General features: G+C 48.4%; 1 protein-coding gene across 3 annotated transcripts; it reads left to right on the forward strand.

Annotated features, from left to right (window-relative positions):
- Positions 1-451: 451 nt before the first annotated feature.
- Positions 452-16705, forward strand: Ly6h (lymphocyte antigen 6 family member H). Of its 3 annotated transcripts, none has more exons than XM_028783448.1 (4): positions 452-529; positions 15182-15309; positions 15754-15870; positions 16109-16703. In XM_028783448.1, exons 2-4 carry the CDS (start codon positions 15243-15245, stop codon positions 16342-16344), a joined length of 420 nt encoding a protein of 139 aa, XP_028639281.1. In that variant the 5' UTR covers positions 452-529; positions 15182-15242; the 3' UTR covers positions 16345-16703. The 3 variants fall into 3 exon arrangements, with proteins under 3 accessions (XP_028639281.1, XP_028639279.1, XP_028639280.1); XM_028783446.1 differs by lacking the exon at positions 452-529 and adding an exon at positions 14179-14678 and having other exon boundaries at positions 16109-16705; XM_028783447.1 differs by lacking the exon at positions 452-529 and adding an exon at positions 14591-14727 and having other exon boundaries at positions 16109-16705.
- The last annotated feature ends 10502 nt before the right edge of the window (positions 16706-27207 follow it).

Here is a 27207-nt window from a genome sequence, read left to right on the forward strand (position 1 = left end):
CAAAGGGGTCCTTTGCCCTGAGGTGTAGGAGGGCAGACAGGGAAGCTATGAACCCTATACTACCAAGAACAATAAGAGGAAGACAGCAGGGGTGAAAGACGTGAGAAGGGGGACAGAGAGAGAGTGATAAAAGACAAAATTGTGTGTGTGCACGTAACTTACGGTTAATTAAGGTTATTAAGGTTACTTTCCCTGAGCACTAAGAAGTTCCAGGATATTTAGTTGGGGGAAATATTAAAATATCATCATCATCATCATCATGCATGAATGGACAGTTACCAGAAGGCACCATGCACTTGTCTAACTCCACAAAACTCAGTATCTTCCCGTTCAGGGAACACAGCTAACTTGGACCACGTGGACATCTTCTGACAGCTCTGGGCAATTAGCGACTGCACTTTGAGTTCAGGGGACTCACAGCCTTTGGGGGAGAGACTCCTGTCAGCGGCACAGATACCTGCAGATGGAACACCGTTTTGTCCACTTCAGGAACCCACTCTAAAGGTTACACATTCGCACACTGGCTAAGGTAGGGAACTTCCCAAGGGCCACTGCTACAGGGCTGTCTGGATGCACTGGTCCATGGCCCCTCCCCCAGGGTCACATGGTCCAAGAAAAGAGCATGTAGGTTCTTCCTCAGGATGTGCTGACAAACAGAAATGGCAGTGTGCTGCTGGTGGCCACACTTGGTGTAAGGAAGAGAATGCCAACACAAGCCACTGATTCTCATGTTGGTATAGAAGAGACACATATCCCAGGGGAAGGGGAGACCCTAGAAGAGGCGACAAGGATGGAGCAATAAGGGTAGAGTCACAGGGTATGCTTCTGCTGATGCACCCTGCCCTGAACTTTTGGCTTTGTAATAATATGGACATTTTTACACACATACTAAACATGGTAGGTTAAAAAAAATCCTCAAGGCGGGCAGAGTGGTGCACGCCTCAATCTCAGTTCTCAGGAGGTGATAACAAGGGAATCTGGAGTTCTGAGATAGCCTGAGCTACAAGGAACCTTGTTTCAGCACACAAGACCTTGTTTTAGCTTGCACATGTGTGCACTCGTGCGTACACATGCGCAGGCACACATACACACACACACACACACACACACACACATCTCTCAAAACAGCAGCAGCAAAAACCTTAGAAATAGGAAGCAAACACAATTACCCTTCCCCCACCTGTGTGTCAAGTTGATAGGAACGTCACAGAAAGGATAAAATAGAAAAAGGCAGTGGCTTCAGAATATTGCTCTCTGAAGGCCCAGCTTGTGTGACATTGTCAGGACAGGATGACCTGCAAAGAGAAGCCTGAATCAAGCCTCAGCTTCTTGTTTGTAACAGCAGCAGTGCGATACTGAAGCGTCACAAAGCAAGCCAACACGGGAATGTGAAGAACGGTGCCTTCCTCCCAGAACTTAAAGGAGAGATACTCAGGTTAAAAAGATGAGGAATAAAAACGTTGAAGCCTTGCATTTGAAGGGATGGCGAGCGAGTGTTTCTGGGAATGGTTTGTTCTTGTTTGGTCGTTTCTCCTTTTAGGAGACGGTGCCTGTTCCATGACAGTCCCGGTGCTATCTAGTTTTGCTGTGGTTTGTCCTCCAAAGACTTATATGTTCAGTTTTGTCCAAGTCTGGTGGTTTGAGGGATGAGACCTTTAAGAGATGGGGCCTCATGAATGGTCTTCGGACTCACTCTTGAGGGGAGTGGATGGGTGCTGTCTGGGGAGTGGGTGGATGTTCATGGGACAGGATTTGTTCACAGCAGTGAGGTGTCTGCTTGTCTTTCTTCCTCTCACTATGGAACCTCCACATGGGCACATACTGAACACAGTTTTTACCTGTGTGTGTGTGTGTAAATGTGTATGTGTGTGTATTTAGTCACACATTTGCTACAATATGTATGTGGAGATCAAGAGTCTGTCCTTGCTTTCCACCTCATTTGAAATAGTCTCACTACCACACAAGTCAGGACTGTGTGCCCCCAAGGATCTCCCTGACCCCACCTCCTAGTTCCTGTAGGAACACTGAGATTACAGCACTACTGTGCCCAGCTGGATTCGGGCTCTGGGGATCCAAACTCAGATCTTCACTTTTATATGACAAACACTACCCACTGAGCCATCTCCCTAGCTCCGTCTTTTCATGGAATGTGACTCTGTATCAGGGCATGTGGTACCAAGCACCCCTAGTGTGGGTTTCAGATGCTCTCGAAGAGGCAAGAATTGCAGGTAAACATAAGACTCCAGGGCAGGAAGCAGAGGGAACCATGGGGAAGTTCCCAGAGCTGATCAATACCACAGAAAGTGCCCGTGTCAGCACCGCACACCCACATGTTTGCAGTATAGAACACATACACACAAACACACCACACCCACACACAGCCCCACACACCATGTAAATCCAGCAATTGCTTAGAACTTCACCTGACCTTCAGATCTGACAACCCACACTCGAGTACTGACCAGAAAGCAGGAAGTTCATGCCCACACCTATGGCTAGCACCTAACAGCCTACTCATCTGAGAGAGTGTTCCTCTGTATGGCAAAGGACAAATTGCTAGCCTGGAGTGACAAGAAATGATACACAAGAACACACTATGTTTGCAGGTTAGGTTTCTTTTCTATTTTTTCTTTTTCTTTTTTTTTTTTTGTTAACTAAACAAACAAAAGCTAGGGCAACCTGGGAAGAAGGAATCTCAACTGAGAAAATGCCTCCATCAAATTTGCCTGGAAGCATGTCTGTTGCGACTTTTTCTTTGATGTGGGAGGGTCCATCCCACTGGAGATATTATCCTTGAGGCAGATGACCCTGGCTTTTGGGAGAAAGCAGGCTGAACAAGTCATGGGAGCAAGCCAATGAGCATCATGCCTCCATGGCCTCTGCTTCACTTCCTCCCTCCTGCTTCCTGCCTCTAGTTCCTGCCCAAACTTCCCTCCATGTTGAACTGTGACCCGGAAGTTATAAGGTGAAACAAACCCTTTCTTCCCCAAGTTGTTTTTGGTCAGTGTTTTAGCACAGCAAAGGAAAGACAGCTAAGACACCACAGATTTCCACTCCAGCTCTTCCAGATTTCCTAATGCCTGCCTTGGGAAAGAAAGAGAACTGTGAATGAGAAGGAGGGGATTGGTGTGTGTGTGTGTGTATGTGTGTGCAAGTGGTGTGTGTGTATGTGGTGTGTGTGATATGTGGTGTGCACGTGCATGCTTGTGATATGTGTGTATGTGGTGTGTGTGATGTGTATGTGTGTGATGTGTGTGTATATGTGGGGTGTGTGTGCATGTTATGTGTGAGTATCTGTGGTGTGTATGTGGTGTGTGGTGTATATATATGATCTGTGTGTTTATGTGTGTGCATGTGATGTGTATATATGTGCATATGTGTGTGTGCATGTAATATGTGGTTATATGTGACATGTATGATGTGTATGTGCATGTAGTGTGTGTGTATGTTTGTGTGAGTGCATGTGGTATGTGGTGTTTGTGATGTGTCTGTGGTGTGTGTGTCTGTGGTGTGTGTGCACATATAGTGTCTGTGTGTATGTTGTCTCTCTCTCTCTCTCTCTCTCTCTCTCTCTCTCTTTCTCTCTATCTCTATCTCTATATCGTGTGTGTGTGCTTGTGTGTATGCATGTGGTATGTGTGTGTGTCTGTCTGTCTGTCTTTGGTGTGTGTGTGCATATGGTGTGTGGTATGTATGTGTATGATCTGTGTGTTTGTATGTGTATGTGTGTGCATGTGGTGTGTGTGTGTGTGTGTGTGTGTGTGTGTGTGTGTGTGATGGCAATGTCTAATTTGGAGAGGGCTTTGGGTGTCATGTAGTTGATAGAACTTGCTATGGAATGCTTCACCTGGGGCTCCTCCATTTCACTGAGTAATATTTTTACCTCTGATACAACAGAGCACTGTTAGTCAATGGCATTCATGCTGAGGTCTCAGGGGGCCTATGCAGATGTCTACAGCTCCTTTTGAAGCCTGTCAAGAAGGCAAGATGGGAGGGAGGATCAGAGGGACAGGGAGACACTTGGCAGGCAAGCAGAGCATGTGTTGTTGGGCATGTGGGGGCTGGTTGTTCAATTCTTCCAACTCCTTCTGGGCATTAAGTCTTCTGTAATGAGACACTTATGTCGGAGGACGGACCATTCAACCTGAAAAGGCTCCACTGGCCGTGGGCACACTTGAAATCCTGGCACAGTGGAGGTGGAAAAAGGAGAATGCCTGCCACCTATTGCCTACCAGGCCAGCCTGTAAACATGAGCTGGAGAGGCAGCATGGCAGCTTGGAGTGGCCAATGTGAGAGGTCACCACATGTTTGGTGCTTAACCCACCAGAGACGCTTCTCATCTTCTCATGCTGTTGGAAGGTAGAGCGTAGGTTGTAATACTCTGGACTGAAGCCAGGGTCTCATGAATAATTAGCAAGAGTAATACTACCAAGCCACCCTGAAGCTAGAAGGCTTCTGGATTTCTTTAATTTTGAGGTAAGGTCTCCCTCTGTCACCTGCCCTGGCCTGGAATTCACTATGTATCTCAGGCTAGCCTGGAACTCAATATGTAGCCCAGGCTGGCCTTAACCTTATGATAATCCTCCTGCCTTAGCCTTTCAAGTAGTCAAAGTTGCCAGCAGGGCCACACTCTCTCTAAGGGTCTAGGGAATCTTTCCCATCCTTCTAGGCTTGGCTCATGGTCACATGACATCCTTACTGTGTGTCTCCTATTCTAGTTCCTGTTGGGGGCTGTCACCAGAAGTTTTTAGAAATAATGATTTCTTCATGCCCTGGGTGTGAGCCACTGCAAATAAGGCCATCTTCTGTGAGTCAAGTGTAGTCTCTAACTGTTTGGAGGAATTCTGGGCCCTGGTTAAAGCAGAAAGCTCTGCAGTGTGCCTCAGCTGGCCCCTCACCCCTCATCCCTGTCATCTGCCCTCTTCTCTGGAGCTCCAGGACTCCTGGGCCCTGGGGAGCTAATGGTGTACAGACTGGGACACTGGCGCTGTCCCTGGTTCTGACATTAGCGCTGAGAAGCAGCTCCAAATTACCAGTCCTTTGTATAAAAAAGAGGTCTGGGCATCTGAAGTTCGTTGAGATAACTAACTCTTGAGAGCACTTGTTGGTTTTGAAGGGAACGAGGGTATGATTCTCAGCACTCACATGGGGCCTCACAATCATCTCTAACTCTAGTTTCAGGGAATCTGATGTCCTCTTCTAACCTCTGTGGGAGCACTTGTAATCCCAGCACAGGGGACGTGGAACTGAGGATCCCTGAGGCCAACTGGCTAACAGGTCAGCCTATTTGATGAGTGAGACTTTGTCTCAAAAATCAGTGCACTCTCTCTCTGTCTTTGTCCCTCTGTCTCTGTCTGTCTCTCTCTTTGGTCTTTCTCTCTCTGTGTCTCTGTGTCTGTCTCTCTCTGTCTCTCTCTCTCTCACTCAATCACTCTCCTCCCACACATACACACTTTGGCTGGCTTGGAACTCACTGTGCAGACCACAGCTGTCCAGACCCAGCTGGCATGGACTTCACAGAGATCTGCCTGTCTCTGTCTTCTGAGTACTGAGATTAAAGGTGTGTCCCTCCATGTGGCAGTTTCTGATGAACCACACCCAGGTTGACTGCTGACTTCCACAAACATGTACACACACAATGCACCCCAACATAAACATATACACACACAACTGCAGACACATACCAAAAATAAATAGGTAAAAACAAACCCTGGGCCATGAACACATTATCCTTTGTATGGTACTTAGCAGAGTGTCCCAGGCAGGGTCAAGATCCACCGTCCTTGCTACCCCATGGACCTAGAAACAGCAGTATGAGCCAGCCAGGTTAGGTCAGTCAAAGCCTACTCCATGAGGGGGTGGGCTGCCCAGGCTAGAGAGGCTGGGTCACATCTTGACATTTCACTTTTTAAAATCCTTTCTTCTGCTAATCATGGCTACCATTGTTCTTGCCTGCAAAAATCCTGATAGGGAAAACCAACAGACCGCAAGCATCAGGAGGAAGTCAGAGTAGCCTGGAAACCAGGTTGGGAATCTCGTCTCCCTGGCAACCAAGTCCAGCCTGGGGAGAGCAGGTCTCAGGCTCTCCATTTTCCGTGCTCCCGAGGGGCCAGCCTTCCTCTCCTCAAGCCTTATTCTTTCTCCATCCTAGCCTCCTCCTGTGCTCTGCCCCCACCCCAGCTCTTGCATAAGCTAGGCCCTACCCACCTGTGTTTTCCGGTGTGGCAGGCAGATTGCCTTCAAATGTAGGGGCTTAAAACAGCAAATTCATTTCCTCTTGGTGCCTAGAGCAGGAATCCAGGTGCTTTGTAGGGGGCTCTGGACTGTGATCTCGAATCAGGCCAGGGGCTTCTGGCCCATCTGAAAGCTTAGCTGGGCAGGGTCCACTCCCAAACTCACTCATGGGGTGTTGGCAGGCTCAGCCCCTGTTGCTAGAGCTACTTCATGATGTGGCAGGTGGCTATACCAGGATTAGGGCCATGGAAGTGCTGAGGGGACCCAAGACAGAAGCCACAGTCTTTGTGACTCACTCTTGAAGGTGCTGTCTTTGTGAAAAGCAAGTTCATTTAGCTTGGGCTGAGGGAGGGGTGAGGGAGATCACAGGATGAGAATGTCTGAGGGTGGTGTCTGAGTAGGCTAGCCTGCAAGCCCATTTCACCACCTCCCCTAGGGATTAAGATTTGGGGCTAGACTCACCTTGGGTTCACAGGTACTGAACAGAAACTTGACAGAGATTTCCATCCTGGGGGAGGGCTAGCTGTGGTCAGGAAAGTCCCCATACCATCATGGAGCCCTCTCAGCCATACCATGCCTGTGTGGAACTCCAGAGTGAACTGAGAAAGGAGGCAGAAGCCAGCCTTTTAACAATCCTGTCCCTCTGCCTCATGAAGGGTAGTATGAAATAAGAAATAGATGAGCCACATATGGTTAAGGATGGCCATATCTGGATGCTGGCCTGCATCCACCCATCCTATGGCCTGTGATTTTCTGCCGAATGTAGCCTGAGCCAACCACTTCCTCCTCATATCTTCTGTTTCACCTCAGGGAGATCCTGTCCAAACTCTTATCCACATCCAAGGTCCTCTTTTCTGCCATGTACAGCAGAGCAAAGAGCTATCTTCCTGTTGGCTTGGCTGCCCCAGTTTGTGTTCTTCCCCAGTACAGGAGCCCCCACGACCTGACACCAGTCTTCTCTGGCTGTCAAGGGGAAGCTTCATGCTGGCTTAGGGTGAGAATCGGATGATGGAAGGTGGTGAGGGCGAGACTACACCTGCTGAGGGCTTCCATACCGCATCCTCAGTAACCCCATCCCTGCCCGTTGTTTTTTGTGATCAGGGAGGACCAGAACAGACTCTGGTGACCTCCATCACCAGTGTCCCTCACTACCCAGGGTTCTCTGGAGAGCAAATGAGTATGCAAACATGCAGAGTTATTTTAAGGAAGGGGTTCACATGACTGTGGGATGACAGTTCTAACCCCTGAAGATGGGCCAACAGTCAACAGCCCACAAGCAACCATGCCCAAAGTCAGGACTGGCAGAATTCCCTATTGCTCAGGCAACCTCAGGTTTTCCTTCTATTTAGACCTTCAGCTGATTAGATGTGGCCCACCCACACTATGAAGTACTTACTTAGTCAAGACTTAACCATTTAAATGTTACTCTGTGGGCTAGTGAGATGGGCCAGTGAATAAAGGTCCTTGCTGCTAAGCCTTAAATTCAATCTCTAGGACCTACATGATAGAAGGGGAGAACTGATTCTTATAAGTTATCCTTTGACCTCTGCCCTCTGCCCTGTTGTGTAGCAATTTTCTCCTAGATAAACCTCTATCATGGAGGAAAGCTGGTTAAGACACAGGACTCAGGATGTTGTAAACAGAGGTGAAACAGTCTATCCTGTAGGGAAACTCTTTAAGTTCAGGAAATAACCAACAAAGGTATAGTGAGGATTTTGGTTTCTTTAAACACACACACACACACACACACACACACACACACACACACAAGAGAGAGAGAGAGAGAGAGAGAGAGAGAGAGATTGTAGGAATATGTTTTTGTTTTAATCCCAGGTGTGGGAGGATATGGAGCTGCTTTAGATTGTCCACAGCAGCTGACTATGATTTGCCTCGTGCTCCAGCAAGGGTGTGAGCTTGCCAATTGTAGATAGTTTCTGCAAGTGTGTGATGTTTGGAATTCTGGGGACTCTTGAAAGCTAGATTCCAGAGAGGGACTGTAGCTGCTGCTTCTCTTTCTGCTGATGCTGCTGGTTGCTGGTTGTGATTGTTATAGTTTGTCAAGTGATTGTGCACAAAGAGAGAAGAAGGAGGAGAAGGAGAAGAAGAAGGAGGAGGAGGAGGAAGAGGAGGAGGAGGAAGAAGAGAAACAGGAGGAGGAGGAGGAGGAGGAGGAGGAGGAGGAGGAGAAGAAGAAGAAGAAGAAGAAGAAGAAGAAGAAGAAGAAGAAGAAGAAGAAGAAAGAAAGAAAGAAAGAAATTGAATATCCTAATGTCAAAGATCGAACTTGCCCCAAGGAACTTAATACACCTATTCACCAGAAAGTAGTCTAACAATATTGACCCCCACTTCTCCTTCTTTTGCTTCTATCTAGTGTTGGGGGTTGGAAGGGTAGAAATAGGAGTGGAGAAGGGTGATTCAGAAAGGAACCCAAAAAGTAGCCAAAGTTCGATTACATGAAGGCTTCAGGAAGTCCCTGAAACCAACCAGACTCACTAGGACCCTTATGTAACAAGTGGATATAAGCAGTGAGGGCTACTGAGACCTACTCTCAGACCAACCAAGCCTCCTGAAAAAGACAGAGACCAGCTGAGCTGACTGGAAGAGACACTCTGCAACCTGTGGATGTGCCTGCAGGCTTTACAGTGTGCTCTTGATTTCCAGCTCTCCTGAGTTCATAGCTTTTATTAGAATGGACTTTTGGTGGTATAGCTGTCTTTGAGCCATTTACATATCCTGTAAGGGATGTCCATATTTCTCTTAAGTAACCCTAAAATGAGTAAAACCCATTGTACAACAAGTTGGACTTTGGTGATTGTCTTAGTCAGGGTTTCTATTTCTGCACAAAACATCATGACCAAGAAGCAAGTTGGGGAGGGAAGGGTTTATTCAGCTTACACTTCTACATTGCTGTTCATCACCAAAGGAAGTTAGGACTGGAACTCACACAGGGCAGGAACTTGGAGGCAGGAGCTGATGCAGAGGCCTTGGAGGGTGCTGCTTACTGGCTTGCTTCCCCTGGTTTGCTCAGCTTGCTTTCTTACAGAACCCAAAACTACCAGCCCAGGGATGGCACCACCCACAATGGCCTGGGCCCTTCCCCCTTGATCACTAGTTGAGAAATTCCTTACAGCTGGATCTCATGGAGGCATTTCCTCAAGGGAGGCTCCTTTCTCTGTGATAACTACAACTTGTGTCAAGTTGACACAAAACCAGCTAGTAGAGTGGTCCTTACTTTGGTTGTTTGTGGGTTCTCTATCTGGGGTGAATAGATATTTATTCATATCTCTCCTGTCATAACGTCATCCATTATACCCACAGTCATGATACCCTGTGGAAAAACCCTGCTAATTAAGGCCACAGTCGACCATTGTACAACTTGAGCTCGGTACAAAATGGAGAACTCCTTTTATAAGTGGGTCTTCTTCCTCTCTGACCTTGTCTGGGGAGCCCGAAACCCCCCACCTTCTATCTTCGGAATGTCAGGTAGCCTTGGTGAGATTTTGGGTTCAGCTTCCTTTCTCCTGATAAAGAACCTGTCCAGCAAGCCCCTGTGATTTCTAGAATGCCTCTCCATGCAAACGAGGCATTAGCCAGTACCCTAAGCTGTAGTCAATGATATGTACCCACCTACCTAGAAATCTACTTGTCTAGAAACACCAATACCCTTTCCAAAACCTCTATAACCTTGATTTACCCCCAATTAAAATTGAGCTGCCTCCCTGAAGCTGATCTTGGTAGTCACACTCATGGGCTGTGCGAACACTGTTTGACTCTGCTCCCTTTGTTCTCCTGGGCTCATAGTCAGCAGCCCCAGGGAGAAGGGAGGGCCACAAGACTCCCTCAATAACAAACGAACAGTAATAAATGTTAACTTGGCTGAGTCCAGCGGCACTCATCTAGTTACATAGTGACTTGAGACTAGCCTGAGCTACGTAGACTTGAGACTAACCTGGGCAACATAGCGAGGCCCTAGAAATGAAGGAAAAAAGAGAAAAGAAACGCTTTTTCATCCTTTTTTTGCTGGCTAAATGTTAATCTCATCCCAAAACACCCTCACACATCCAGAGTAATGTTTGACCTACCGTCTGAGTACCATGGGCCAACCAAATGTTACATAGCATTAGTTACACACTCTTCAACAGGGATTTTCTCACAGATAAGGTAGTACACTACAGTTCTCTGGAGGGTTCTGTTATTTGATCTGTCCCTATCTCATCTCCCTGTAGATTGATTCCCAGGCTCTCTGTCTGCCCACCCCACCCCACCCAACCCTGCCTTCCTTACTGCTCTGAATCCTTGGTGTCTTTCCACTTCTAGTCTTTGTACAGGTTGCCTGCCCCACATGTGGTTCTTTCAGTGAGAGCTGCTGGTTGCCCTGGAAACCTTTCTCTGCATCCTGAGCATCTAAAGGAGTCTAAAGTTTATCACTCACTTAGCTGTTTCTTAGCAATGCAGGGTCTTGGATCTCCTGTCCTAGAGCACCCGCCTGACTGGCACGCGCTGCTGCCCAGGGTTCCAGCTGTCTAGAAGTCACATGGCAGATGCCTTTGTTGGCATAGGATGACTTAGACTTTCCTTCTTGTAAGCCAGGTCTTTTCTCTCTCCTGTATTCAGGCGTCCCTTCACCATCATCCTCCTTTTTGAAGCATCTTCTTTAAATGTTTATCTAGGGAGGAGTGGATAGGGGTAAAACTCTTTGAATTTTATCTGAAAATATATATTTATTCAAGCTATAAAACAGCATTCCGGTTGTGGTATGGCCTGCTTGTAATCCTAGCATTTGGAAGGCAGAGGTCGAGGGATCAGAAATTCAAAGCCAATCTGGTCTATATAGCAAGTTCAAGGTCAGACTGAGTTTCACAAGACCTTATCTTTGAAAACAGCACCCCAAAATCCCCCCAAATAAATACAAAATAACCATTCAAAAACTTTGAGTCAGTATATTAGTTTTCTTATTGCTCTGACATAAAATATCTCTATAAACAGCTTTAAGAAGGGAAGATATGCTATAGCTCACTGTCTCTGAGGTATCTCTCCAGGTTGCTTGGCAACAGGACATGGGAGGAACATTTGGTAGAGGTTGTTCTAATTTCTTAACAGATAGGAAGCACAGGGACAGGAAGGGCCAGGGGCAACTCCACAGGATCTGTCACCAGTCTTCATTTCTCCATCCTCAACTCCTAAAGTTTCCAGAAAGTCTTCAATAGTGCCAACACCTGGGAACTGGCACTTGAGTGGTTAACCTTTGTAACCAAACATAGCCAATGCGGTGGTACATACCTGGACCCTCAGCACTACAGAAGCTGAGGCAGAAGAGTAGCAGGTTAGAAGTCAGCTTGGGCTACCAGCATGATCCTGTCACAAGAAAACAAATCAAAAGAAATAGTTCAGTTGATTAATTATAGTTGTGTGTGTTTTAGGGGTACCAGGGAGCCTTTAGATACACAACATACCGTAGAATAATTAAATGAAGCCAATCAGCTTTTCAACCTCTTGGGTTTTCAATGACGACATTTAAAATACTTTATCTTGGTAATTAAAAAAAAAAAAACCATTGTATTAACTATGGCCCTGGGTTGTGTAACAGATCTTACTGACTTACCTTCTGTCTAAGGGAAATTGTATCTCTTGGTGCCCAGCTCCTGGGCTTCATCATTCTTTCTCTGCTCCTCAGATGAGATCATGCACACATTCCCCTCCTTAACATCCTGGCTAGCACTGTGGTACTCCATCTTTTGTGGAATCATTATCCTAATTGATGTCACATTACATTTCATTGTGGTCTGAATTAACATTTCCTTGGTAACCAGTGATATTTAGTATTCTTCTGCAAACCTGTAACTACCTGTATGCCTTCTTTTGAAGCATATTTAGTTAGATCCTTTGTTGATTTTGAGTCAGTCTCTTTGTTTTCTTGCTACTAAGTTGTTTTCTAGGCTTAAGGTTATCTGAAAATTTGTTTTGCACTTAATTGTAGAAAACCAGTGTATTAAATTCTGAATTAGGCATTATTTTTTGGGACTCTGTAAAGATGCTATTTCATCCTCTTTGGTTTTGGTTGCTCTGTTGCCAGATTTTTTAGAATTATCTTCTTCATTTTCTAGGTTTTCCTGTCTTTGGTGGGCTGTAATTTTGCTATGTTGTGCTTAGGTAAATCGTCATTTGTTATTTTGCTTATTATACATCAGAATCTCTACCAGTACTTACCTTTCACCAGTTCTGACTTATTTTTAGTAGAATGTCTTTAAACACAATCGTGGGGGTTTCAGTTAGACTTTTCTTAGTTCTCTGCACACCATCTTTTGTAGTTCTTTATGCTTCTGAACTTCTTATTGCATGTTACATCCCTGAGCGTTTGTGGGCAGGAGTCCTACCTCTGAGCTAGATCCTCAGCCTTTCTTGATAATTTCTTCAGATTTGTCTTCCAGCTTATAAATTCCCTCTTCATCTGTATCTAATTTGCTGGCTAACTCTGTGCTAAGTTTTTTTTTAAACATCAACTTTATTAAGATATGACACATCACATAGCACAAAACTCACTCTTTATTGACTACATTTGAGTGACTTTTAGTGTATTAATAAAGTTGTGTATCCATCACCAGGATCTAATTTTAGGGCACATCATTACTACAAAATGAAACTTTTATCACTTCCCTTATTAGTTGTGTCCCAAGCCAGTCATTCCTCTTCCTCCCTCATACTCGGCTAATCTTTCTGTCTTTGTTGGATTCTTACATTTTGGGCATATTCATATAAATAAAAGGATGTGACATGTAGGGTGTTTGTTGCTCCCTCCCCCTTTCTTTTTCAGTGACTGGCTTCTTTTCCTGGAAATTCTTTTAAGGCCCCCATTGGTCTTTTTTCAAGTAAGTCAAGTTTCTTTCAGGTAAACTTGCAGTTGAGCTTGGGGTCATGTGTTTCTTCTTCTAGCACATCTTAATAAGCACATCAACTTTGTGTTCTAGGATTTCAGTTTGTTGTTGGTGCTTATCTCTGTTTGACTCTTTGGTTTGTTAGTGTTGGGGTAAATGTAGGCAGGACACCGGCTTTTTCAAGCTTCCGTCAGGTCATGATGAACAGGGTTCATGGACCATTCACTCCCCCATGTTTCTCCAGAAAACACCTAGAAGCCTCACCAGGCCTTTGCTCTACAAGAATCCATACTATGGCCCAGTCTGCCAGCCTGAGTGCAGGCTCGGGTGACGCTGCCCTCACCCGAGTCTTTTGGCAGGCTGGCTCTGGGCTCCACAAAGGTACTGACATATTTTGCAGAGAATCATTTATGAACTAACTCTTGCCCTCTGTACTGTCTTCAACTAGATCCCTTCTTCAAAGTCTCCAGTCCCCCTCTTCCTCAGCACTTGTGAACCACTCAAGTGTTCATACTGTTTGATCATCTAGTCACTGGTGTGGCACTGGGCAGGAAGCTCTATCGCTGTGTGTTCGCCCTACCTGTAAACTCAACACCGAGATACCAAGGCGATGTGCACCTATAATGTGCTTGTTTAGATCAAAGAGAACAGACTATGCGCTCGGATTGACAGCTGATGCTGTTACATCTAGCAAGGACCTGGTATTAGTGACAATCGTTTGTCTGGTGTGAGGTTCTAAGGTGGGGGTGGGGTGGGCCTTCAGAATCCAAGGTCTGCTCACAGCTTTTCCCAGGGCCTAGGGCTTTGAACACGGAACAGCTTTCCTCCTGTGTGAAAAGGGAGCGAAGGTACTAGCTGTGGCTTACCCAGAGCCCAGGAGAGATGAAGGGCAGGTGGGAGAAGGAGCGCAAGGTGTGAACCTGGCCAACTATCCCTATACCGGGGCCAGGATTGTCATCTCTGTGTGTGGGTGTGGTTGGTTACAAAAGTCCCTAGGGCTGAGTTGCCGGTGGGCGTCGTCATGGGCACTCTTAGGAGTAGAATTGGCTGGAACTATTGGACGCGAGGTGGAGGTTGGGAAGGGAGGAGCCCCAAGGCTGGGCGTCTGAACCCCACAGCCGCTATCCCTCCGCTTCCCTCTTTCGCTGCGTCTTTGTGCATTTTGCTTCCTTTAGCAGCCAAAGCTCTTCCGAGAATCTGCAAGGGGACCTCGGCCAAGCAGAGGGGGAGGATCCTCCCACGCCGGGTAGGGAGGTGGACAAGGGTGGGGGGCTGCTGCAGCGGGAGCAGGAGACCTAGAAGGGGCGTTGCGCGCGGACGAAGGGCGCCGAGGCCGGGTAGGGCGACCTGCTGCGTGGCCTCCAGCCCTTGGCGACCCCCACCCCGCGCGTCTCCCCTCCGCGCGCGGCTCCCGCCCCGGCTCCGCCCCGCCCCTCGCGCGGGGTCCTCGTCTGCGGCTGCGTTCCCCGAAAGACGAAGCTGCGCCCCGGTTCCGGTCCGCAGGGAGACCGAAGGGCATCGCTCCCCGCGCCGCGCCCGCCGCTGAGCCCGGAGTGCGGACACCCCAGGGATGTGAGTGCGCCCCCCACCCCGAGGCCCGCACTCCACGCCCCGATTCGCGGTGAGCGCCGAGGCGCGCGCGCGGGGACCAGGGGAGGGGACTCGGCGCGGGGTTCCCGGCCCCCCAGCCCAGGGGTGGGGACGAGGACGGGGACGCGGCGCGCACCCCTCCCCCGCCGGCAGGTAAGGTGCGCTCCCTCCTCCCGCTTTTCCTGTCCGGAGGCACCTACAGCTCCTTGGGGAGAGAAGACACCCTCCCCACGCAGGTGCAGGGCGAAGGCTGCGGGGACCTCGGGTGGCCACCTCACCGGAGAGGGCAGACCTCTCCTCCCTGGAGGGGAGGCAGTGATGGTGGATGCTCCTGGTGATGGGTTGGGGGTGGGGCATTGAGAGCTACTGGACCTCCCACCCCCCACACACACCCCGCGCGCTTTTGATTCCTGGGGCGGGGGGGATGGTTATATCCTCAGGCCAGAAAAAGGAAGGGTCCTCTGACCGAGGCTATTCCCCTCCAGGCCTTCGTCCCAGAGGACCCCCGCCTGCAGCCCCCGCGCCTCTCTCAGGCCCTATCGGAGCATGCTGCCTGCAGCCATGAAGAGTCTTGGCCTGGCGCTGCTGGCCTTGCTTCTCTGCCCCTCGCCGGGTGAGTTGGGGGGGGGGTGAGCGGGGAGGGGGTCATGTCGCGGGGAGCACCACTCTTATATCTCAGCTCCAGCCACCGGGGGCTCTCCTCACACCTGAGGGCATCCAGTGCCTTTCCACCTTGCTTCTAGTACTGCACAGATATCCCTCATTCTCAGAGGTCCAGCGAGCTTCCTGTTAAGTCGGGTGGACCTTTCCTGTCTTGGAACCTACCTATCTTTGGGGGGGGGCGGCTGTGTGCAGGAGTAAGAGCATGGGGGGAGGCAGGATGGTAGGTACAGCCATAGGGTCAACCTGGAGACCCATTTGGGTCTTGTGGGACTGGAACTCTTCCATGGGGCATGGTTCTGCCACGATAGCTGCAGCAGGTTGGGGAATGGGGGTGTAGGGTTGGCTCTCCAGACCTGGGTTCCCCTGGTCATTCCTCTCTCTGTGCCCTGCCTAGCTTATGGTCTGTGGTGCCAGGACTGCACCCTGGCCAATTCCAGCCATTGCGCCCCGAAGCAGTGCCAGCCCACTGATACCGTTTGTGCCAGCGTGCGGATCACCGACCCCAGCAGCAGTAAGTCTGGACCTGGTGAGGGGGCGGGGCTACTGAAAGCTAGAGCGAGGGAGAGGTCAGAGTTGTCCTCTGAATCCTCTAGCCCGGGACAAGAGCACGACTTTGAGGCAAAACAACACTGGCTCGTTCGTCCCTGGCTCCAAGTCTTAAACTGATCTAGAGGTTCCTGGGTTTTAGGGAAGGGACAGGGCTCAGGTGGAAGTGGGCTTAGCCCTCATGCCTTCCTTCTTTTCCCCAGGCAGGAAGGACCATTCTGTGAACAAGATGTGTGCTTCCTCCTGCGACTTCGTTAAGCGGCACTTTTTCTCAGACTATCTGATGGGGTTCATTAACTCTGGGATCTTAAAAGTCGACGTGGACTGCTGCGAGAAAGATTTGTGCAACGGGGCATCAGCGGCGGGACGCAACCCCTGGGCCCTGGCTGGGGGGCTCCTGCTCAGCCTGGGGCCTGTTCTCCTTTGGGCTGGGCCCTAAGACCCCTCCCTCCCTCCTGCTGGGCTTTGGAGCTTGTCCCCTGAGCCTGTTGTTGCCTCTCCCCAGCCTGGTCTGGCTGGGGCTGGGACAGCAAGGGCTTGGAATCAAGGTCTGAGACGCTCAACCTCCCTAAATGTGAGTGAGCCTTCTCCGTTTCTCCACCAGCTCCATATCCCAAGCAGCTGGATAGCTCCAGGAATCCAGACATCCTGGCAGGAAGCTGGGGTAGGGGGGAGGGGGAGGGCAAGGGACTGGGACCCTCCAGGTCCCCAAGGGGAGGGAGGTCAAGCCAGGGACAGCCCAACAGCCTGGCCTGAGGGGCATTAACTACAGAGAAATAAAGTCACTTCTGAGTCTTGTGCCCCGGGTCTGAGCCTGGGTGTTGGAGGTCGGGCATGGTCTTGGTAGGGAGCAAGCGCCCAGCTAGGCACAGAGAGACCTGACAGACAGGGGTCTGTCTGGTCAGGAGTTCAGGGCGGTGAGAGTGTATGCTAAGACACCGGGGGATGCTCTGAGTAGGGCTGCGGGGGTGGGAGGAGGCCTGAGAACTTTTCAAGCTCACCATGGGTGTAAGATATACTCCTAGATGCGTTCCCCAATGCACACGGCCAGCCTGGGGAGATGCCTTCCTGCAGAACAAGTCAGTGTCTCCTCTTCTGCTCACAGTCACATGTTCACACTCACAGGTGCCTGCACACACAGGCACCAAAATATCCTCACCAGTGTCTCCATCACCCCGAGTGATGTGTCCAGATGCACATTCACACCCGAGGACGCACATTGGCCTGACTGCAGACACTGTCGTGCCTGTTCAGCTCTCTGAGGGTGGCTAAAGGCCCTGGGGTTGCTTAAGGTGGAAGTAGAGGTCTCACTTCCTGAACTGCCCCTTCACTGGATATCTGCACCCCTCTGCCCCACTATGAGTTGGGGTGCAGCATGGATGGAGTCCTGAGGCCTGAAGATGCTGATTTCCATACAAGGTGGCAAAGGTGGGAGAGACGGGGAAGACTTGTACGGGGAGATGAGTTGTCCTGGTCTTTCCACCCCAGCTGCTGGTCTTCAGTTTCATCCCTGAGTCCACCCTGCTTCCTGCTGCTTGCCAGATGCTCCACAGATGGTTTGTGTAGCCAGGCTCACCCTGTGATGCTCAGGGAACACCCCAGGCATTCTCTGGGGCCTGAATTTTAGCCAGCGCTTCCTCCTTGCCACCTGTGGCTGACCCAAACCCGTGGTACTGCTGGGTCCTGGACCCCCAGAAAGAGAACGAGTTCCTGTAGCCTTGGTATTACTCCTGAGAACTGTCTATGAGTGACCAGAGTAAGGCTCGGGTGGGTGACTGGGAAGGGGGAGTCCCTGTCATCACTAGTTGCTAATGTCTGCAATCTGTTGTGGACACAGCCAAGGACTTGTCTCTAAAAGCTTGGTTCCTTTTGCATTTGAACTTTGCCCCATTGGACCCTTCTGTTCCATGCCTCCTTCTAAAATGCTCCCCCTGCTTATGCCTGGTGCCTAGGGAGCATGGAGTACAGTTGGAGCAGGGGAAGGGTGTGTATGGAAGGAACAGGAAGCCTGAAAGTGGTGGATGCCCTGGGGAAGTCTGTGGAGATTCTGGAAGGCCAAGCCACCAGCTGGAGATGAGCTTGGAGCCCACATTCATTCAGGCAACTCTGCACCAAATGTGTTGTCTTAATGGTCATTCAAGACAAACAGGACCAAGATTCTCTGAAGAAATACATGAAGTTAGAGGAACTCTCTTGCTGTACCCCTGAGGGGATTCTGAGGGAGGGGTAACAGGCACAGAGGGTTGGGCCCCCTCAGCAACCTTATTTGAGTTGCCAATGCCTTAATCTCAGGGAGAGCTTAAACTCAGGGAGAGTTCCATGGCCAGCTTTGGTGTGGTATTGGGTGCCTTCCACATTGGTGACAGGTACAGGCTCTCTGGATGGGGCTGAGTGCTTCTCTGTCCTTCGTCTTGTTTTTTTTTTTTTTTTAATTATTCTATTTAGTTTTTATTTGCTGCATTGTGAATGTGTGCCATGGCACACACGTGAAGGACAGAGGACATGGGGGAGTTAGTTCTTTCTTTTTCCATCCTGTGTGTTCTAAGGGTGAAATTCAGCATCAGATTTGGTTACCATCTCATCTCCCGGTCTGGCCCTTTTTGCTAGGAAGCCCCTCAGCAGTCTCTTTTCAGGGAGTCATAGTTGGTGTCCTGTGGGTTTTCAAGTTCCAACTTGTCCCGGGAATGGATGGCTCTGGTTTATTTAGCCAGCCCTTAGTAGACACTAAGAGTTATTTTCAGATTTATCACTGGCTGGGGCGGGGGGTGTCTATCCTTGTCCTCCTGCTAGGGCCTGAGGCGATCAGGTACGAAGGGTTGATCTGAGGAAGGGAGAGGCAGGCAGAGAGGAAATCTTAGGTCCTCTAACAAGGTGATCCTGTCTAGCTGTTACATCCTTTCTAGCTGTGTATTGTCAGGGGTTTCTGTCCATCCAATAGATAAAGGATAGAACCTTGCTGGCATTCCATCTGACAATATGTCAGCCATGGCTGAATGTCCCTGAGGTCCTTAGTCACAGTGTCCCTTGAGGAGTTCCTGACTCCTTCCTGCTGACCTCTCATGCCAGCATTGGCCTCTTCCCGGCATACACAACTCTATGTAGGTCTGGCAGTTTGATGGCCACCCCTGTCTTGCTTTGTGGAACCATGTGTGTGTTATACTGAGGCTGGAAGCATTGAGGTCTGTCTGTCTAATTTTTGTACAGTCTGGGGCTTCCTCCTCAGAACCTCCTCTGTCTTCTTGTGAATCTGTACCGTGTGTTCTTGAATGTTGGCAGGCTTGGTAGCTGCACTCAGACATCCATCCGCCTGAGCTTCGTTGTAGCAAGAGGGAGGGGGTTGTTCCAAGTGGCCACTGTCTTTCAGTCACTTATGAAACAGCCCAATCTCCTCAGTGATTTAAACCACGACCTTTACAACATGATGCATTCTTACCTAGACAGGATGCCCAAGAGCTGCCACCTCTCTGGTTCTGTCACTGGTCTTGGGTATGCCTTTTTAATTCGGGAAACATTTTAATGGCTGCTGAGGCAACTGACTTTTGTGGCCCCTCTGGAAACTTTGGCACTTCTGCCCTTGGTTCTTATGTAGGTGAAGTTTCCCATATCCAGAGTCTCTGTTAGAATCTGTTTAGAGTTTGCTCTCTGGGGTCTGAAACAGGTGCAGTCCTCACTCAGATACATAAGGGCCTCTGGAATGGGATCTCTCTAAAGAACTGTGTAGCTTTCTTCTCATGAGCTGCTTGCCTCCCTAGGTGTGTGAACGGCTAGACTCTCCATAGCTTCTGTGGTAGTAGAATGATAGGCCCTTTCCTTTGAAATCCAATTTGTCATATTTGTGTGGGAAGCTGATGTTTTTGGCTTTCTGTTTTGTTTTTCCATAAGTGGTTCACTCCATATGAGCGAACAAATGAGGCCTACCGACAGATCAGTGATGGGCTGAGTTCTTTAGCTTTAGTGCTTCCCAAAGCCTAACCCCCCCCTTGCTTCTCTGAGAGTAGAACAGATACCCCTAAGAGGAGTTGCTCAGACATTTAAAAATAGGAAGCATGTAGTCAAGTGGAGGGAGGTCCATTCAGCTAGGACATCTCTGTTAATGGGTGTACTCACACGATCCCAGATCTGAGGGTGGTGATGGGGTGATGGTGGGCCCCAGGCAGCCCCAGAAGAGCAGGTTGGAGGAGCTGACAGACACAACAAGGATGAAGATCCTCTTGGCTGATGACCATTGGGCTGACACAAGTTACCACAGATAACTGAGTGACAGATGTGATGGTTTGCTCTCCCCACCCTCCATTAGCCACCACCCTGGGAAGATGACATGGATGGCTGCTTTGAATAAGACAAGTGTAGGCTGCCTTGGTGAATGGCTAGGTCTGGAAATAAAACAGCAGGAGTACTACCATCATGTCCCTCATATAGCTGAGTGGTGGTCCCTGCACACACACTGTCCTTTCTAGTGCAGACCCCAGCGTCTGCCTGATGCTCAGGAAGAGAGCTTACTAGGACTTGATGAGTTGAAGGTGGAATCCAGCAGAGACACCAGTCCAGCTGCTCCACCAGCTAGGAGGCCCTAACCCTGGGAGAGCAGATCCGAGGCACCTCTCCCAAAGTCAAACTTGCTCACGGCCTCCGAGCTGCCTGTGAGACTGTGGGACTAGGAGGTGTAGTTTTAAAACCTGCAGTGGGAAGGTGGGGTCCACAGCACTGAAGCTGACCAGATACGCAGAAGGGTTAGCACCACTGAAACAGATACAGACCACACTACAATTAGCAGGGAAGGAAACCCCTGCTTCTAAATTCACTACTGGCCTTGCCAAGGCATAAAACCACACGGCCTCCAAATGAAGACATCCAACCTTGATTTCAGTTTTCCTGTTTTTTGTTCGGTTTCTGTGTTCATGGCACAGAGTCTTTGCAAAGGGTGGCTGGGTAGTGACAGTGGCCCAGGAGTCTCTTCCCAGCAGGCCTTCCCACTACCTTAGGAACTGTACTCACCTTTGCTTACGTTAGAGTATTTATTCATATCTCAATTAGATTTTACAAGTCAAGAACGGCTGATGGATTTGTAGAGAAGCTCTCTCCCATCCACTGACCCCACCACGTGTGTCTCCAGCTTAATGAGCAGATAATGGAGCAAGTTGCATCAGATTTCCTGATGGCAAGCAACCTAGACCCTGGTGACATATTTTCAAATGCTACCCCATTTAAACGGACAGTGTTTGGTCAGCATGTTTGTGTCACAGATCTGCCTGCGGTACCCTGACATCTTGACCAGAGGCGAGTTTGGCACCGTGACTGCTATGCAGGGCCACAAGGGTCCCCTGCCTTCCATGTGCTGCTTGGAAACCAGTGGAGTCCTCCAATACCATGGTGGCTTCTGTCAGCAGCAGTGGGCACCCTGTGCCCTCCCTGCTCTTTCCTTTCCATGGTGCTGAGCACACATTCATCTCCTTCTGTACCTGCTGTGCCCACTTTGTCTTATTGCTCTCACTTCATACGTGAGAAGTAGATTTGAAAGAGGTAAGGATCAAGGATAAGACTGGAATCAATGGCAGAGCACTTGTCTAGCATATACAGCCCTTGGGTTCAATACTCAGCTTCCCTTAAAAACAGAAGCGTGAGCCTAGACAGGTGGCTCATCCGTTAAGGGCTTCTGTTGCAGAGAACCTGAGTTCAGTTCCCAGCACGCCCATGGTGGCTCAAAACCATCCAGAAGTTCAGTCCCAGGGCATCCAAATTCCTCTTCTGACCTCTGTGGGCCCCAGGCACAGGTGTGATGCACACACATACATGCAGGTAAAATATGAACACACATAAAATAAATCTTAAGAAAACAAGGTGAAGAGGAGAGAGAGCGGGGGTGGGCGGGCAGGTGCTGAGATAGAAGTCTTGGCTGACTTGCAGGAAATGCCAGATTACCTCCATTCAGATTCCTTCTCCCTACTCCTTGCTATCTGACTCTCTCCGAGAGTTGCACCCTCACAGTCTGGTCCTGAGGCGTGAGGTGGAACATCCTGGTTAAGGGCTGTTGTGTATGTGGAGTTGGGGCTGGGTCTAGCCTCTGGCTCTGCTCCTTAAGTTCCAGGCTGGCAGAATGCTGATCTAGAAGCAGGGGCTGGAAAGCAGTAGAAACTATGGACTGAAGGGAGGTTTTGCCCTTTTCCCACTCAATTCCCTCCAGGACTCTGTGCCATCCATACTCCAAAATAAGCAAGATGGGTACATCAGAAGAGATGGAAAGCACTGGCCAAATGTGCTACTTGTTAACCATTTCATTACTTGCTGGGTGCTGAGCGCTAGGCTCTAGGGTCTGGGATGGAGCATTAGACAAGATAGAAGGGTGGGTACTCCCATGAATTCTTGTGTGCATGGGTGTGTACATTCAGGGTATATGGGTAGCTGGGGTATATGGGTATTCATTTTCAGCTGAAGTTCCCAAGTGGGAGGCACACCTATGTTTCAGATTCTACAAGGCTGGAAGGCTGAATGTAGTGATTACGGATGGTTAAAATATTGCAGATCAGAGCCAAATTATCTTGGGCTACTTTTAGTCTCTTTGAAAGTCATTCCTTGCTCATTCCTATGTCTAACCTAACAGCTTTATGACTATACTAAAAAACAAAACCACCAATCTTTAAAATGTACTCTTAGTAAGCTACTGGCTTTGACCAATCCAAAAACTAACACGGTCACCAAAGAGCATCTGAGACCTCAATAGAGACCTCCCTACTTTGCTTTGCTGCAGTACACCTACCCATTGCTTCCAAACATTAATTTTTCCCTTTTCATGTATCCGTGGTGTATATGTGCATGTAAGTATGCATGCTCACATGCATGTCGGCACACATGTGTGGGTATGCATGTGCATATGTATGCATGCCTGTGGAGGCTGACACACTCACCAGATGTTTGCATGGGTTCTCGGAATCCAAGTTACACTCCTGATGTGCTTCAGTGGCAAACACTTTAACTACTACCCCATCACCCCAGCCCCTTGACCAGTAGATTTTAAAGTATTTTGATTTATAACTTTCTTTGATCTGTTACTGTCTTAGGGTTTCCATTGCTGTGAAGAGACACCATGACCAAGGTAACTGTTATAAAGGACAGCATTTAATTGGGGCTGGCTTACAGGTTCAGAGGTTCAGTTCAGTATCATCATGGAGGGAAACATGGCAGCATGCAGGCAGTCTTGGTACTGGAGCAGGAGCTAAGAGTTCTACATCTTGATTTGAAGGAAGGCAGGCAGAAGGTGACTGCCTTCTGCAGGCAGCCAGTAGGAGGGTCTCTCTTCCCAACAGTGGCACACTTCCTCCAACAAGACCACACCTCCTAATAGGGCCACTTCCCATGGGCCAAGCGTATTCAAACCACCACGGTTACTAAAAAACTTTGTGAGACTGTTACCACATTGCAACATGGAGCATGAAGAAACTTAAATCTGTGTTCCTAAACCATGGACATTCATGCTCTTGGGTCTAGAAGAAACTATCATTTATTCCCTTTAAGATGAGAGCTGTGTTTTTGCATTGGTTGTTATGATTCTCAAACTTAGGGCCCCAAGCACAACCCATTTGTCACCCGAATCTGCACCAGGTACCGGTGAGGAGCCTTTGTGTCCACCACCCAGCACGGCCTCTTCAGATGGATGCTGGTGAGTTCTGTCTGGGGCTCCCAACTCCCATGGTTTGGTGGAAGACCAATGTATTGTTTTTGGAAACTGATTGTTAGGATCCTGCTCACTGGATACTTTTTGGGGTTTGCTTTCTGAAGCACTTGGTTTAAGGTGTCCATTGTGTCTGTTTGGTTTAGGGGCATCTTGGCTCCCCAGGATTAGCTTTGTTGTTGTCAGACCTCCGAAAGCATTTCGGTTTGTTAATTTGTTAGCAGTCAGTCTGGTCTCTGGATGCTCCTCCAATATCTAATTTAAAGGACAGGGAGCCTTTGGACAAAAAAAAAACATTATTTGGTATTCCAGCTGTGTTTTATGCTTGATAACTGCTAATTCAAATTGCACGGGTTTCAAAAGAAAAAGAGGGGAATCTAACTAAAGATAGCTTGACTTTGTGCTTCTCTCTATGGGGAGCATTTAATACCTCTAAATTGTTGTGTGTGTTAAATGAAATGTCCTAGGTAATAGGATTATAGATCATAAGCGGGCAGCCTGCTTTAGCTGGATTTTAAACACATCTAAAGAAAAAAATGAGAAAACTGGTAATTCACAAATTAATAATAGTAATAACAATAGTTCTAAGTTAAATGGAGATGCTGTCAGAACCAAAGGTGGATTCTGAAAAATCTGATTCAGTCCTGAGACTTGTCCTCCCGACCTGACTGTACCTCTTCTTCATCTCTAAGCAGATTGTTCAGTGTCAAAGGAAGTGACTGTTGTGGATTTGGGGGCTACAACCTAGAAGGAAAGGCAAAAAAATGATGAAAAATTCCATTTGGGAAGGCGGCCATTTCTTCTGATTAATTGGTTAACAAGGAAAGATGGTCATTTGATTCTGTGTAACACAGAATTGACCTTTCCCTCTTGACCTTTGACCTTTCCCTCTTGCTAGGCCCTCCTTACAGTTTAGGAATGTGAAGGTAGAAGCTTCCTACTAAGTCTCACCAGAAAGCACACTATGTGTTGCATGTGTTTGTGGCAGCTGTTTTCTTATATATATGTTTTTTAGTTTTTAAAATTGTTTATTAATTAAATTAATTAAAAAAATTTAAACAACGATCTACTATATAGCCCTAGCTGTTCTGAAACTTGCTATGCAAACCAGGCTGGTCTCAAAATTGCAGAGATCCACCTGCTTCTGACTCTCTAGTCCTGTATGGGGAAAATGGCAGTGGTAGCAAACCAGTCTAGAAGAATAACCAGATGCATCTTTTAGTAAGGGACTCTGTTCCAACAATCTGCAAAGCTATAATTTATTTGATACTTGGATGTCGTTTTGAGTGGTTTTATAGTAGGGGCGGAGCAGGTTAGGGTAACAAAGGAGAGGGAATTCCAGGAGACTGTGTAAAAGAAAAGGGTCAAGCCAGAGGGTGGGCATGGTTAAAGTTGTCAGAGCAGATAAAACGATTCCGCCGGCTGCCGTGGACATCAGTTCTGTGGAGCAGAGCAAGAAAAGTCTAAACAAAGGAAGTTTGAGGATATCGGAGTCAAAAATAAGAAGGAATTTCTAAATACAAATGAGCCCCCAGAGGTGTAATCTTGGAACCCTCCCTGTATGAGGAGAGAGTGAGGGCAGTTGTTGTTGCTGCTGTTTTTGTTATTGTTGAGGGTTTCTATTTTAACTCCCAGGTTTGGGCAATGGAGAAGGCAGGCAGGAGCCTTTGTGGAGGCTTATATTTTATGTGTGAAGAATTCTGCAGTCTGGTGTGTATTTTCCTTTTGTGACTAGCAGGAAGGACAATTTCCCTGGTAAGGAAAACCAGGGTCCTTCTGTATCAGCTCTGTCTTCTGTTATGTCTTTTCGTTCCATCAAATGACTGAGGGCCTCTGGGGCTGGAGAGTAAAGGGGCAGCCTTTCTGATTGTCTCATTGTTCCCCAGCACCCCTAGTACTTGGTCTTTTGGTGGCTCTTTCAGTAGATGACTACAATCTGGCTCAGGAGTTTGGCAGTTGTTGTGATTTGAATGTGAAGGGCCCCCATAGGCTCCTGTATCTGAACACTTGGTACCCAGCTGGTGGCGCTGTCTCAGAAGGCTATGGGACCTCTAGGATGTGGAGCCTGGTTGGAAGAAGTGGGTCACTGGAGGAAGGACTTGAGGGTTTATAGCTTAGCCCCTCTTCCTGTCTGCCCTCTTCTTCTAGACCATTTGCTCACACTCTGGCTGCCACACCTTCCCTGCCATGGTGGACTGTATCCCTTCAAACTGCAAGCCAAATCGAACACTCGTCTCTGAAGCCAGGTCCTGTCGGGTATTTGGTTAGAAGAAGAGGCATAGACAATATAGCAGCCTCTGTCAGCTATAAATGGAGAGAAGTATGTGTTATGGGCCCTGGGGTGCCAAGAGTCCTCAATTCTTCCAGCTTCCAGCCCATGAGTGCAGGGTGTGTGATGAAGGCAACCTCTAGAATTTTACTTAGGCTTGCAGCTCCACTGGGAGGATTCATAATAGCAGTGAAGGCTGGACAGCAGGTAGCCAGAGCAGGACACTAAGAGACCAAAGCTTTAACCACAGACACAGAAACAGAGAGAGCCAACTGGGTGCCGTGCTATGAACTCTCAAAGTCTGCCCCCAGTGATACACTTCCTCCAGCAAGGCCTCACACCCTTCCCCCACAGCCCCCCTGACAGCACTACCAACTGTGGACCAAAAGTTTATTCCTGAGCCTACTGGGGACAGTTCTCATTCCAGTTCCCACAGTGGAAAAGGCATACCTGCCGTCTTTGTAGGTGTTAAGTCTTTGACGGCTTCCCAGGATGGGAGAGCTTTGATAAAACAGTATTCTCTGCCTTTCACACAGATGCGTTTGAGGGTCAGGGTGAACTCTGTACTCTGGGAAGTTTGAGAATCTGAAGTCTGCTGAATCTAAACAAACTGCCCAAGTGTACCCTAAAATTTATAGGCACTGATGTGTAATGGGTCTTATTGTAGAGAGAAGGGTTGTAATATTTAGGAGATTTTATTTGTGGCTAGGAATGTTTAGATTTCCTAATCAGAGCTGGGCCTGGGTAAGGTAGGAGCTGGCCTGGTTCTGACAGACATCAGTTTGAGTGTCTGACTTTTGTTCTTATGTAAGCATGTTAGGCTCCTGGTCAGCAGCAGGCAGCCACTGCCCCAAGGCACAGAGGCCAGCCTTTAGCAGGTGCTTTCAAGTTGTTTAGAAAGGAAAGCCAACACACTTTAGTGCCACTAGCTTTCACTCCAGGAATCCTAGTGCCATCCCTCCCTTATAGGCTACATGCAGGAGAAAATTCTTTTGAAGGTTGCAGAGGGCTGTAGCTGGGCCTTGGTGAGGGCCTTTTGAGTCTGGAAGACAGTGATAAAGGAAAGAACCACTTAGTAATTTACATCCTGGTCCCAAAAGGCCTTAAATAGAGGTTTGACAATGGGTCCATGATTAGCATCTATATAGACCCTCTCAGCATGACAGGCCGAGAAAGAAGCAGAGCTCCTATTGCTCTGTGGGGTTGTAAGGGGGTGATGAAGTGTTTTCTCTGGGTTGTAATAGCCTTCTGTCCTGAGTTAAGGGGAGACTCCTTGGGAGGTAACAGATCATTGACTGAGTTGGGCATTTGCCAGGGAGACCCTGTGTCCCTTTTGGTAGGAAATTTAGGAGGGTAATAGTATCCAG

The sequence above is a fragment of the Grammomys surdaster genome, unplaced genomic scaffold, assembly GCF_004785775.1.
Source record: "Grammomys surdaster isolate TR1022 unplaced genomic scaffold, NIH_TR_1.0 1129, whole genome shotgun sequence".
Lineage (NCBI taxonomy): Eukaryota > Metazoa > Chordata > Mammalia > Rodentia > Muridae > Grammomys > Grammomys surdaster.

Excerpts from the sequence above, each read along its gene's own strand:
- Ly6h (XM_028783446.1), top strand. Across the intron at positions 15,310-15,753 it reads GCTTCTCTGCCCCTCGCCGG|CTTATGGTCTGTGGTGCCAG; the intron begins GTGAGTTGGGGG and ends TGCCCTGCCTAG. Across the intron at positions 15,871-16,108 it reads GATCACCGACCCCAGCAGCA|GCAGGAAGGACCATTCTGTG; the intron begins GTAAGTCTGGAC and ends TCTTTTCCCCAG.